We start from the raw sequence: 14,204 nt of genomic DNA, 5'->3' as shown, positions 1-14,204 counted from the left end.
GTGCAGCACATAAGATCAACAGAACACAGTGTGCTTTGAGGTAGGAGCCAAAAAGGGTGTAGTTTGTGTGTGTGATCACCCGTGTGTACACCTGTGAGCATGGACGCGCTTGTTTTTAAAAGGTTCCTTCATGTAATAATCTGCTAGAGGGTGTGGGGGGGCCACAGCCCCGTCCTCCAGGGTATGAAGCAGGTATGGAGGAGATCAAAACTCCAGACATCCAGAGGCCCCCAGAACACAAGAGACCAAGGAAGACCAACAGAGGGGCAGCCGCGCCACTGTCCCAGAAAGAGCTGAGGAGAGTCCCAGATGAGGGCTCACTCAGCAGCCGCGGAGCAGAAGCCAGGGGGGGTTGCAGTGACGCGCCCGTGAGCTCCGCCGGCAGCCAGCCGTGCCTGAGTGACCGAGCCCCAGGCCGAGAGGCTCCTAACCACCAGATGACCCTCTCCCCAACAGTGGGTGTTTCAGTGTTTGTTTTTTGTGTGTGAAAATCCTAACTCAAAAAGTGAAATTGGAGTAAATTTGTGTGTCTGCTGTTAAGAGAGCTTGTGCAGATCTTTGTACATTAGAGAGTTTCATTCACTGTGTAAATTAAACACTACGGCAGTCTCGCAGCAGTCAGGAGCATTTTTGTGTTAAAATTTGTTCTCCCTGTTATTTGGAAGGAGTTTAGGTCAAATGTAGGGGGTGGGAATAGTAAGACCAGGAGATAGTGGAGTACCCTTAGAGAGCCAGCAAACGATTGGCTGAGCAGTCACCCCTATTGTTTATTCCTAACACCCCGCCAGACGGTGGGAAAAAGTCGGCTTAGGGCCCACAACGACAACACCCAGAGCCCCACCTTCCCAGGTGCAGACCAGACATTGCAATGGGGGCCAACCCACCCCACAGGCGAGTCGGCCAAGGAAGTGCAGACCACCCCATCAGAGATACCAACTCCTCAGTAAGGAAAATCGCTATTGGCTGTCCTAAAAGTCACTAGAAGTCGCTAAATGATGTCATCGCCTAATTTACATAATTGGTCATACTTGTGTAATTGTAACCAACGCTGTAGGAGAGAGAACATCATGGAAGATTCAATTAAATTAAATTTTATTTATATAGCGCCAAATTACAACAACAGTCGCCTCAAGGCGCTTCAGAGATACAGAGAAAAACCCAACAATCATATGACCCCCTATGAGCAGCACTTTGGCAACAGTGGGAAGGAAAAGCTCCCTTTTAACAGGAAGAAACCTCTGGCAGAACCAGGCTCAGGGAGGGGCGGGGCCATCTGCTGTGATTGGTTGGGATGAGAGAAGGAAGACAGGATAAAGACATGCTGTGGAAGAGAGACAGAGGTTAATAACAGATATGATTCAATGCAGAGAGGTCTGTTATAGTGAGTGAAGTGAGTGAAGAAGAAACACCCAGTGCATCATGGGAATGGAAGAACGCAGTCTTACATATTTGTTTAATATGTGCGTTGAAGGACATGTCCTGGTCAAAAATGACTCCAAGGTTCCTCACAGCGTTACTGGAGGCCAAGGTAATGCCATCCAGAGTAAGAATCTGCTTAGATACCATATTTCTAAGATTTTCAGGGCCGAGTACAATAACCTCAGTTTGATCTGAATTAAGAAGCAGAAAGTTAGCTGCCATCAGGAGGCACAGACAGGTCCACTCCCTCTCATTATACATGGAGAACAGGTGGAATCTGTCTCCACCTTCAGGTTTCTGAGGATCCACATGTCTGCTGATGTCACCTGGACCCACAGCACCATCACCCTGGTAAAGAACGCCCAGCAGTGGCTGCAGTTCCTCCATGTCCTGAGGAAGAATAACCTGGACCTGAAGCTGCTGCTGACCTGCTACAGCTCCTCAGTGGAGAGCGAGTTTGGTACTCAGGGGCCACGACTGAGAACAGGAAGGCTGCACAGAGGGTCATTAACAGCACCCCAAAACATCACTGACTGCCCTCTGCCAGCCCTGGAGGCCATGATCAGATCCTCCTGTCTCAGGTAAACCAGGGCCATCACAGGTGACCCCTCGCACCCCGCCCACCACCTGTTTCACCTACTGCCCTCTGGTCACGGCACAGACACACAAACACACATCCTGCCCACCCACCTCACCAATCTGAGCCATGGTGTGAGTAACCCTCAGCTCTCAGGTGACTCCCACACCGACTCTACTCTGACTGAGTCTTCTCTTTGCTCTCCAATCTGTGCTTTATTCTTATTCTGTGGAGTAATTTCATTGTACATTGACAATAAAGGGCTATTCTATTCTATTCTATTCTATTCTATTCTATGTTGCACTGGTCACATCTGCCTCTTAACACAGAATGTAAATATTACCAACACATGTTCCTATGAACTCAAACTTCGTGGAGCTTCTTTACTTACTGCACACCTGAAATAAATGAGTTGACATGATGAACCCCTCTGAAGTTTTGAGATAAGAAATTTGCTTTTTTGAATGTGAAGCCAACGTACAAATGTTACAGGACTAAACTTCAAATCTTCACAGTATCAGTCAGAACTTTGTTATCCTCATTGATTAAACTTCTAAAGTTGAGACTGTCCTGATGAAATTTGGACAAACCTGTTTTACAGTTTCCAACGGCTGACAGGTCGGCTTTTGTACTCTGGGAAAAACATCTTACCTGAGCAGTTCTGACAAAGCCCCGCCCCCCACTGGCTCACTTGAAAGAAACTAGGAAACACCTTGCTATTGTTCCTGACTAAAGAGACACACATACACCATCAGACCAAAGTACCAGCTTCCTCTGAGCGAGTCCAGCTGCAGGACACAAAGACAACAACAGCCACACTGAAAGTAAGTTAGTCTAAACATACGACTCAGAGGACGTTTCAGTGAAGAGGAGAAGGAGAACCAGGACTGACTGTACTTCCTGTTTTCAGCTTCATTCACAAACTCGATGGCTTCCGGATCAGACAAGGATCTTAACTGCTCGGTGTGTCAGAACATCTTCTCAGATCCTGTTGTTCTGTCATGTGGCCACAGCTTCTGTACAGACTGTCTGAAGAGCTGGTGGAGAGCAGACTCAACACACAAGTGTCCAGTTTGCAGGAGAAGATCTTCAAGGGACGATCCACCTCGTAACCTGGCTTTAAAGAACCTGTGTGAGTCCTTCCTACAGCAGAGAGATCAGCGAGCTTCAGAGGGTCTCTGCAGTCTGCACTCTGAGAAACTCAGACTCTTCTGTTTGGACCATCAGCAGCCAGTGTGTGTCGTCTGCAGAGACTCTGACAAACACAACAAGCACAGATTCAGACCCATCGATGAAGCTGCACGACAACACAAGCACAAGCTTCGGGAAGCTCTGGAGCCCGTAAAGAAGAAGTTAAAGGTCTGTGAAGAAGTCAAAGTGAAGTTTGACCAAACAGCAGAACACATTAAGGCCCAGGTCCGACGCACAGGGAGGCAGATTAAGGAGCAGTTTAAGAAACTTCACCAGTTTCTAGAAGGAGAAGAGGAGGCCAAGCTGGCTGCACTGAGGGAGGAAGAGGAGCAGAGGAGAGGGAGGATGGAGGAGAGGGTGGAGGCTCTGAGCAGAGAGATAGCAGCTCTTTCAGACACAGTCAGAGCCACAGAGGAGGAGCTGAGAGCTGAAGACGTCTCGTTCCTGCACAACTACAAGGCTGCAGTGGAAAGAGTCCAGCGCTGCCCCCTGCTGGATGATCCACAGCTGCCCTCAGGAGCTCTGATAGACCAGGCCAAACACCTGGGCAACCTGACCTTCAACATCTGGAACAAGATGAAGGACTTGGTGTCCTACACGCCTGCGATCCTGGACCCTAACACCGCTCACCCTGAAGTCCTCCTGTCTGAAGATCTGAGCAGCTTTAGAACAGGAGAGAGGCAGCAGCTTCCTGATAATCCCGAGAGGTTTGATGGAGACAGCTGTGCTGTCCTGGGCTCTGAAGGCTTTAAGTCAGGGACTCACAGCTGGGACGTTCAGGTTGGAGACAGCAAACTGTGGATAACAGGTGTGTCAGCAGAGTCCTGTCAGAGAAAGGGACACATACAATCTGGATTTCTGGAAATAGGGCATCAAAATGATCGATATTATGAATGGGCACCACCAGCTCCGGTGTCTTTTCTCCCAGTAAGGAGGAAGCTCCAGAGGATCAGAGTGACTCTGGACTGGGACGGAGGGAAGCTGTCATTCTCTGATCTTGACACTGACACACACGTACACACCTTCACACACACCTTCACTGAGAGGATGTTTCCTCTTGTTGAAGGTGACTGTAAGTATTGCACCACAGTGCAGGTGTTACCGATGAAGGTGTGTGTGACAAAACAGGCTCCCGACTTTCCTGCTAAAGTGAGGAATTCAAAACAGCCAATTTAAGACGTGATGATAAATTTGGATTTAATCTGTTTGGTTTTGGGCTTTTTAGTTGTCTTCTGGTTCTCTGTTTCCTCTTCCCCTCTATAGAGTTGTTAACTGCATTGTGTTTGTAATTTTTAATTTATGTTGATTGTTCTGATCCTCTGTACGGCTTCTTTATGATAATATTTTTAGTTTTACTTTCTTCTTTTGAGTTCACTAAATTTTGTACTCTGGTTTATAGTTATGTCTTATATTTCGTTCCTTGAGCCTAACCCCATGTCCCCTTGTATCTTCACCCACGACTGCAGACCTGCCGATGGTTCCATATATATATATATATATATATATATATATATATATATATATATACGTATGTATATATATATATATATATATATATATACGTACGTATATATATATATATATATATATATACATACGTATATATATATATATATATATATATATATATATATATATATACATACGTATATATATATATATATATACATACGTATATATATATATATATATATATATATATATATATATACATACGTATATATATATATATATATATATATATATATATATATATATACGTATGTATATATATATATATATATATATATATATATATATATATATATATATATATACGTATATATATATATATATATATATATATATACGTATGTATATATATATATATATATATATATATATATATATATATATATATATATATATATATATATATATATATATATATATACGTATATATATATATATATACGTATATATATATATATATACGTATATATATATATACGTATGTATATATATATATATAGGTCAAAGGTCACTCTTTCGAGGATGCCAATGTTCACATTTTGGACAGAGAGGACAGATGGTTTGAAAGAGGAGTGAAAGAAGCATCTATGTCCACTGTGAGCGACCATCTTTGAACAGAGGCGGGGTTTACGACACCAACTCTCTGCCATCTATAATCCAGTTTTGAGATCGCTTCGCAGACGCCTTAACGCCCACTCACATCCTGGGCCATCTGACCTCAGGAATTCGCATGATAAGGTGGGGCCAGGTTTCACAATGAACACACCCGAAACTCTGGCTGATTGGGACCCACGCCCAGTTTCCCACCTTGGCTCAGGCGATTAGAGGATCATCAGGGGTCCTTTTGTCCCTCTGTGGGGGGTCACTCCCACTAGGTTTATATCTGGGACTCTCCACCATTTGACCTTAGAACTGAAGAAGCTTCTCGGATGAGAGGTGAAACGTCTTCAAGCAACTTAAAGAAGTCCAGACGCTTTTCTTTCCAAGCTCCTTTGACTATGTCTTCTAATGATGCTGCCTAAGGGAAGCATGTATAATGTAAACAGAATTGGTCCTAGCACTGAACCCTGTGGAACTCCATAATTAACCTCAGTGTGTGAAGAGGACTCTCCATTTACATGCACAAACTGGAGTCTATTAGATAGATATGATACAAACCACTGCAGTGCAGTACCTGTAATACCTACAGCATGTTCTAATCGCTCTAATAGGATATTATGGTCGACAGTATCGAACGCTGCACTGAGGTCTAGCAGGACAAGCACAGAGATGAGTCCACTGTCAGAGGCCATAAGAAGATCATTTGTAACCTTCACTAAAGCTGTTTCTGTGCTGTGATGAGCTCTGAAACCTGACTGAAACTCTTCAAATAAACCTCTGCAGATGATCTGTTAGCTGTTTGACAACTACTCTTTCAAGGATGTTTGATATAAAGGAAGGTTGGAGATTGGCCTATAATTAGACTGCTGGGTCTAGAGATGCTTTTTGAGTAAAGGTTTAACTACAGCCAGCTTGAAGGCCTGTGGTACATAGCCGATTATTAGAGATAGGTTGATCATATTTAAGATCGAAGAATTAATTAATGGCAGGACTTCTTTCTTTTTCTTTTATACAGCGGTCCCTCGTTTATCACAGGAGTTATGTTCTAGAAATAGGCCGACACGCTTTTGAGCCAACTAAGAAAAGCCAGTACAGGAGAAATCTGCTCTCTCTTTCTGGTCCCTGTCAGGACTCTTGCTGCAGCATTTTGGATCAATTCAAGGCTCTTCTCTGTATGCTGCTGCCAAGTATCCGTCTCTGTATATCTGCAGCCTTTCCCGTTGGTTTATTTTTATCTATAAATCTCTGTTTAGGCTGGTTCCTTCTTATCTGAGTGTCTATATGTGTTTGTCCCCAAAACAGCAAAGCAAAAGGAAAAAATCCTTTTAAATATTCTGCCCTTGTTTCCTGTAAGGATCTACAGAAGAAGCTGAAATGATCAGAACTGGTTCTGATGGAGACATTTAAGACTATCGTCATGGAGCTCTTTCCATCGGTGTGACTGCTTCTAATGATCTTGCAATCACTTATTTATAACTGTATGTTAGAACCAGGACTTCTGCACTGAAGATCAGTTGCATTTGTTTATTTACTTCTTATACAATGTATTGTACTTGTTGTTGTTCAGTCTAATTGTTGAATGTTGTCATTGTGCTTCTTAAATTTGTAAACTCTTAATTCGGTCTATAGGATCAAGACATTCCTGTGATCCTGACCCCCTCTCCAGCCACTCTGTGCTGGGGGAGGATTATTGTCAACACATCCCTTGTGAAGATTCTGTTTCTTGTGTTGTCGGCTTCCTGCCCTTTTGTGGCTTCACTGTGTTGTGCACGGTGAACCAATACAGGGATTAAACCATATATTGGGTGTGGGGGAGATTACCATTTTATGACCAGGATGTTGTTAGAAACAGTTGGAAGTCACGCACACAGAGACACACACACACACACACACACACACACACACACACACACACACACACACACACACACACACACACACACACACACACACACACGTTCTTGCACATGCATACAGATGCTTACACATACACACATAGTGCCTTGTCTTAGAACCATTGGGGGGTTTCACGGTGGGAGGTGCTTGTGTTGTGTTGTGTTTTGTAACAGTTGTCAATAAATAGCTGCCAGCGAGCTGCTCTTTGAAGGACTTTGGGCTGGACACAGGTGAGGAGCTCCAAGAGCTGGTTCTTGACTAACGACTTCCCTCGCTAGCGGGTTGAAGATGTTCTGTTAAGTCTTCTTTTCTTCATGATGAATAAGTCTCTAGACCCTCACGGCCCCCCTCCTGGACCCCCTGCAGTTTGCATATAGAGCCAACAGGTCTGTAGATGACGCCATCAACATGGCCCTACACTTCATCCTGCAGCATCTGGACTCCCCAGGAACCTACGCCAGGATCCTGTTTGTGGACTTCAGCTCTGCCTTCAACACCATCCTTCCAGACCATCTCCAAGGCAAGCTTTCCCAGATGAATGTGCCTGATCCCATCGGTGGATCACTGACTTCCTGTCGGACAGGAAGCAGCATGTGAAGCTGGGAAAGAATGTCTCGGACTCCCGGACCATCAGCACCGGCTCCCCTCAGGGCTGTGTTCTTTCTCCTCTGCTCTTCTCCCTGTACACCAACTGCTGCACCTCCACCCACCAGTCTGTCAAACTAATCAAGTTTGCAGATGACACCACCGTCATTGGGCTCATCTCGGACGGGGATGAGTCTGCCTACAGGAGGGAGGTTGAACGTCTGGTGTCCTGGTGCAGCCACAACAACCTGGTGCTGAATGCCCAGAAGACAGTGGAGATTATTGTGGACTTCAGGAAGCACACAGCCCCACTCCCCCATCATCCTGACTGACACCCCCATCACCTCTGTGGACTCATTCCGCTTCCTGGGTACCACCATCACCCAGGACCTGAAGTGGGAGCCCACCATCATCTCCGTCATTAAGAAAGCCCAGCAGAGGATGTACTTCCTGAGGCAGCTGAAGAAATTCAACCTGCCAACACGGACGATGATGCAGTTCTACACCGCAATCATCGAGTCCATCCTCACCTCCTCCATCACCGTGTGGTACGCTGGAGCCACTATCAGGGACAAACAGAGACTGCAGCGTGTTGTGCGCTCTGCTGAGAAGGTGATTGGCTGCAGACTCCCATCTCTGCAGGACCTGTACACCTCCAGGACACTGGGGCGTGCAGCTCGGATCTCAGCTGACCCTTCTCACCCTGGACACAGTCTGTTTGACCTGCTCCCCTCAGGCAGGAGGCTCCGGTCCATTCGCACCAGAACCTCTCGCCATAAGAACAGTTTCTTCCCCTCTGCTGTTGGACACATGAACAATAACCACATGACTGTTCCCACCACTAACACATGACCCTACGCTGTGTTCACTGCATCATTCCATGTTTGCACTGATCACCACCTGCACTCATGTATATATCATGTATATATCATGTATATACCTATCTACTTAACACTTTTAATTCTTATTCTTATTTTTATTTTCATGTCTATTTAAGCGTAATTTATAACAGTATGTTTGCACTGAAGCACCGCAGCAATTTCCTAATGTTGTAAACCTGCTCAACATTTGGCAATAAAACCCTTTCTGATTCTGATTCTGATTCTGATTCTAAACTAGCGGGGCCTGTGGAAACACAGACCCAACAGTTGTAACTTGTCCTGCCGTCTAGGCAAGTTTTCTGCAGGAAAAGGGTCCTAATGTCAATGTAATGTTAATTCGACTTTATCTGGATAACAATAAATTAGATAACACGAGAAGTAAAGGAATTGATGCTTTATTCTCAGTATGTCCTGACTGTGTAAAACCTTAGACATTCCTCAGATTACTAAATATTACAAGTAACAGTTAAAAAAGTGATCTGGGCAAAAAGTGCTTGAACCTCTGACTCACTTTGCAGATGGGCTGGTGAACCACGTGACTGTGGCTCCTGTACTAGATTTTAAGCAGCACTTGCAGGAGTCTTCAGTCACTCCTGGCATGTCCTCTCCTCAGACTGTGAGTTTGGACCCTGATGAGCTCACACTGAGCTGCCTGCTGCCCACATAGGAGGAGGTAAGAGCCCGAGGCAGGTCACTGCAGGACTCCACTCTGAAATAATGAGTTAAGTTAACCTCCTGCAGTACTGCTAAAGAGCTCTAAATAAGCAAGTTTATAATTTAACAGCTGAACTTGAACTTTTATATAGTAGGTTCAGTTTCAAGATTCTTTATTCGCCACATGCAGAGTTATACAAGTAGAACACGCAGTGAAATGTAACCTGACACGCTGCTCGACTTGTGCAAAAGGGGAGAGAAGAAGAACATTATATACTGCAAACATTAGGTGACTGTGCAGTAGTAGCATGTATGCAGCAAGAATTCTGTACATTAAGTGAATTAAATTAGACAATATGAACATATTTAAAATTAAAAAAGAATTTGAAATGTACATTGTACCGATGGGTTTCTTCGGTCTAAAGCTGATTTACAGATCTCACCATTCTGCTCAGAATTTCTTATACCTTGAATTTGACAAACATAACAGGAGCTGAAACTCAGACTGTAACTCACCAAAACCAAAGTGACTTCAGGAGATTGTTAAACTAAAGAAAAGTAGCAGGAAGTTCTAACTACACTCACACTGCTGTGGACATCTTTCATTTTCTAAAGGTGAGAATGTCCTGATGGAACATAGTGCAGGTACGGCAGGTTTATCCGTACAGCAGCTTTCACACACGATTCAAAGTGCTTTGCAGAAAAAAACAAGAACCAAAAATAAAAGAAAGACAAAACAAAGGCAGAAATAATACTATTAGTAACAGCATCAACAATAAAAACAACAATAAAACAGCGATGGTGCAGATTTCTGATTAGTTAAAAGCAAACACTCAGTTTTGGTTGGAGACGTCAGACCTCAGTGGTTCCTCCTTCAGTCGACTCTACACGATATAAAATGAGCTCCTTCAAATCTCACTGGGGCACAAAATCTGTCAGAGTAGTTGTATGTCTAAGACACCAACAGGCTGATTTATTTACAGCTCTAATAGGAACTCAGGTCCTTGTCCACGATTGTGGTTTTTCCCACAGGTTGACGTCTTTCGTGCCCTGGATTCAAGATGTCAACTAAGCTGCATCGATCACAGCTGTTCCCGGGATTATCAGGTTGAGTCCTTTTTGAAAATCTTTCAATATGAAGGATTTTTTGTTTCAAATGGGTCAGTTTGAGATGTAAAGACGAATCTACTGCTTTTTGTTGTTTGTTAGTTTGATTGTTTTTGGCCTTTTGTTGACTTTTATTTCCTTGAAAGAGTAGTTGTCAAACAGCTTGGTGATTTTTGAGGTGATTTCAAATCTACATTTGAGTAACAACAACAAAAGACACGATTCTTTTTGTTGTACATTATCATCTTTAAATGTGAATCTGAAATAAAAACAGTAACTGATGTCTGATAAAAACATTTTACATTTTTTACTTTCTAAAAATGAAGCATCACAGAGAGTTTGTTGAGAACAGTCGGGGGAAATCTTCAGCTCCGTCTCTGTATTGTTGTCATCAAATTAACTGGGACTGTCTTTAAGGCCTCATTAAAGCCCACTTTCTCTTGATTGGCTAACTTCCAGAAGCCTGCTGAGGGGCTGTGCACTATCGTATAAAGAACTGTGCTGTGGAACAGTTTTCTGTTTCTCTCGTCTGTTTTCTTGTGTATGTTTGTGGTTATTTTTCAGTTTTCTCTTTAATGTTGTTTCATTTCTTGGCCTGATCTGTAGCTTTGTTCTGTGCGTCTGTTTTTAAAAGGTGCTGTAAATAAAGTTATTCTGTCACAGCAGATTATCTCCCACTAAAGTCCAGATGAACAGAATTTCTTACCTGATGATTGAGCGTCTGAAGTATGAGGTGTGTATCACTGCACACTTTATTTAACCTGAATGTGTGACATCAGAACATTGTGTATGTATATAACCTGACAAGAGGCCCATTTATAACATGAAGGATAGCATGTAGTTCATGTGTTTTTCCAGCAGAGGGCGCTACTAACACAACAGCCCTGTCGGGATGTGGGAAATTCCTCCCTCTCCAGAGCTCCTGCGTAGTTACTGACCTGAGGTGCATATTTCTGTGTTTTTCATCATTTATGCTTAAAATGTAATGTTTTTAAATCTTGTTAATCTATGAGAAATGTGGAAATCGGAATTTCGACTTTTGTCCTGTGACTCACAAATTCACCGGATTGTTAATAATAGTTATGGTTCAAAAATAACCTCCAGCTGGATTCTTCTCTTTTCTTTGTCTGCCTGTGATGAAGATGAAGGTTTTGGTGCATTCATACAAAGTGTGTGTGTGTGTGTGTGTGTGTGTGTGTGTGTGTGTGTGTGTGTGTGTGTGTGTGTGTGTGTGTGTGTGTGTGTGTGAGAGAGAGTGAGTGAGTGAGAGCCCGGACCAGATGACTCGCCTCTGCTGATCATTTCCGGGTTTGCAGATCTCTCTCGTCTTTCCCGCAGTGACTGCACTTCGGTCGGTTTTCTCCTCCGTGTGTGAGTCGGGACCCTGAGAGCAAACACAGAGCTGCCTGCTGCCTGCTTCGGGAAGAGGTAAGACCCCGAGGCTGTCTGACCGCTGCAGAACTTTGCTCTGAAATCTCAAACTTTAAACTTCCGTAAGTGTCGGAGCAGATTTCTGAACAGCTGAAACAACTGAAGGTGGGGCGTGAACAAACATTACCCCACTTTTAAATCGGCTCATAGTACACCCGAAAAATAGCTTTTAATTGATTAGAATCTGAACTTTAACACGTGTTTGAGTTTCATTTTCAGTCTTCTGTCCTTTTGTTGTTCGCCTTGTAATCGGAAGGTTTCCGGTTCGAGCCCCGGCTTGGACAGTCTCGGTCGTTGCGTCCTTGGGCTACTGATGGTGGTCAGAGGGCCCGGTGGTGCCAGTGTCCGGCAGCCTCGCCCCAGGGTGGCTACAGTGTAGCTGCCATCACCAGTGTGTGGATGACTGGATGTGTAAAGCGTACAAATGCAGGCCATTTGTTATCACGTCTCTGCTTATTCTCCTTTTAATCAGTAAAAAAATCTCAGGGAACATCGAACTAGGTGAGTGCTGCCTCAGTCAAACACAGGGGCTTTCATTCAGAGTGTTTTAACGGAGTTTTGTGGGTTGCTGCGGGTGAAGGAGCAGCTTTCACCACAGTCACACCTGCAGCGCTTCCTGTTACCTGCTCGCCGGTTTCATGCTTCCTCTTTTATTGGCTGTGCCTGACCAGGACGCAGCCTCGTGCAGAGCGTTTAGAAATCTGCAGACTAGAGACTCAGAGACACAGGACGCGAGGCCCTGAGCTGCTGTTTGCAGAAACACGCCCTGTGCTCGGCGGCTCCAGATCCACGCCTCCTCTGTGGGTCATCAGTGTTTGCACATTGACTTTATTGTTTTCTTTGTGATTATTGATGATCGGCTGTTTCAGGTCGAGCTTGTTTTTCAGGTCATATGACACTCTGACTTTGAGCAAAGTGCATGCAAATGTTATTGGGCGCACGATCCTGCGGGATTTGTGGAGCCTGCTGTGTCTGATTCAGTCACAAGTTCCTCTCAGACTCCGTTTCAGCTCTTATCTCAGCAGCGTGTGAATGTTTGAGCTGATATCCTGACGCCAGTGTGCTCAGACTCACTCACTGTGTGATGTGTTTGCTCTTCAGGGTTGTGGATTCAGCAGAGGACGAGGTTTCGTGTTTCTGGTCGTGGCTCATAAACATGTCGCCAGAGTCTTTACAGACCTGGAATTTATGGAAATATGGAGATAAAATGACTAAAAGGCAGGCAGCAGACTAACCCGGCAGGTGAACCTAAACCCCGGCAGGTGAACCTAAACCCCGGCAGGTGAACCTAAACCCCGGCAGGTGAACCTAAACCCCGGCAGGTGAACCTAAACCCCGGCAGGTGAACCTAAACCCCGGCAGGCCTCTTATTGGTGAAACCTTTGCACCACCCACAGACTCGTGCTCTGCTGTGGAGGTGTCAGCCAGTCGTTTACAGAGACTTTGTTAGGGTCTGTGTTCAATAATCAATAACTGCCATCAGGCGGCTTGTATTGATTAGCTGTAGAAACAGGAGATGCTGACAGATGTCAGTAAAAAGCTGAACCAGCGTGAAGAAGTCTTCCCTCAGAGTCGGTTCTTTTTTTCTTCATTTGAAATCAAACGTGATAAAAATTGTTTTTTAAGGTTATTCTCAGCTTTTCTCTTTTCCTGATACACTTCCTTCTTTCCTCTAATAAGCCCCGCCCTCTCTATGCCATCATCTGCAGTAATTCGCTGACATCATGTCTAAGAAGGCCGGAAACCGCGGGCCAGAGATGGAGGGGCTGTTGGAGGCATCGATCATCCGGATCCCTCCGCATCACTACATCCACGTCCTGGACCAGAACACCAACATCGCCCGAGTGGAGATCGGACCGCTCACCTACATCCGCCAGGACAACGAGAGGTCAGAGGAAGCCGCCCTCCGGCTTCAGCAGGAAGACCTCTGACATTCAGGCTTCCTCGGGAGGAGCTCAAAACTTCATAACATCAAAGTCTTCTCCTTTTTTTCCCCCAGAGTGCTTTTCACTCCGGTGCGCATGGTCATGGTGCCTCCTCGTCACTATTGTGTGATCGCCAACCCCGTGGCCCGCGATGACGACAACCAGGTCCTGTTTGACCAATCTGGACAGGCCAAGCTGCGTCACGCCGACCTGGAGATCCGCCTGACCCAGGACCCGTTCCCCCTGTACCCCGGGGAGGAGATGCAACAGGTTTGTTCATTTATTTCACGGGAATTCAAACTTTATCAGGGAGACATAATGAAGATGAAAACATAAAGAAGTTATTAAAAAAGGATGAAAAGTCAGGCTGCAGGCTTCCAGAAACTGACCAATCAGAAGGAAGTGGGCGGTGCGGAGAATAAATCA

At 44.7% G+C, this 14,204-nt stretch overlaps 2 protein-coding genes across 5 annotated transcripts in view; both read left to right on the top strand.

Moving 5' to 3' along the window:
- The first annotated feature begins 2,665 nt into the window (after positions 1-2,665).
- On the top strand, positions 2,666-4,664 carry LOC143418533 (nuclear factor 7, brain-like). Its single transcript, XM_076883606.1, has 2 exons — positions 2,666-2,820; positions 2,907-4,664. The coding sequence occupies exon 2, from the start codon at positions 2,924-2,926 to the stop codon at positions 4,361-4,363; it is 1,440 nt and encodes a 479-aa protein (XP_076739721.1). The 5' UTR covers positions 2,666-2,820; positions 2,907-2,923; the 3' UTR covers positions 4,364-4,664.
- A 7,034-nt stretch (positions 4,665-11,698) lies between these two features.
- mvp (major vault protein) overlaps positions 11,699-14,204 on the top strand; it is a 12,207-nt gene continuing 9,701 nt past the window's right edge. For 2 of the 4 annotated variants that reach the window (XM_024802284.2, XM_024802282.2), the window contains exons 1-3: positions 11,699-11,850; positions 13,563-13,741; positions 13,853-14,048. In XM_024802284.2, the coding sequence (XP_024658052.2) occupies positions 13,578-13,741; positions 13,853-14,048 (360 nt within the window). In that variant the 5' untranslated portion in view covers positions 11,699-11,850; positions 13,563-13,577. Of the gene's footprint in view, positions 11,851-12,329; positions 12,355-13,533; positions 13,742-13,852; positions 14,049-14,204 lie in introns of those variants that run through there. The other 2 variants (XM_024802283.2, XM_076883499.1) reach the window with 2 other exon arrangements.

This window comes from Maylandia zebra, linkage group LG4, assembly GCF_041146795.1.
Source record: "Maylandia zebra isolate NMK-2024a linkage group LG4, Mzebra_GT3a, whole genome shotgun sequence".
NCBI lineage: Eukaryota > Metazoa > Chordata > Actinopteri > Cichliformes > Cichlidae > Maylandia > Maylandia zebra.
This window is presented reverse-complemented; position numbering and strand designations above follow the sequence as displayed.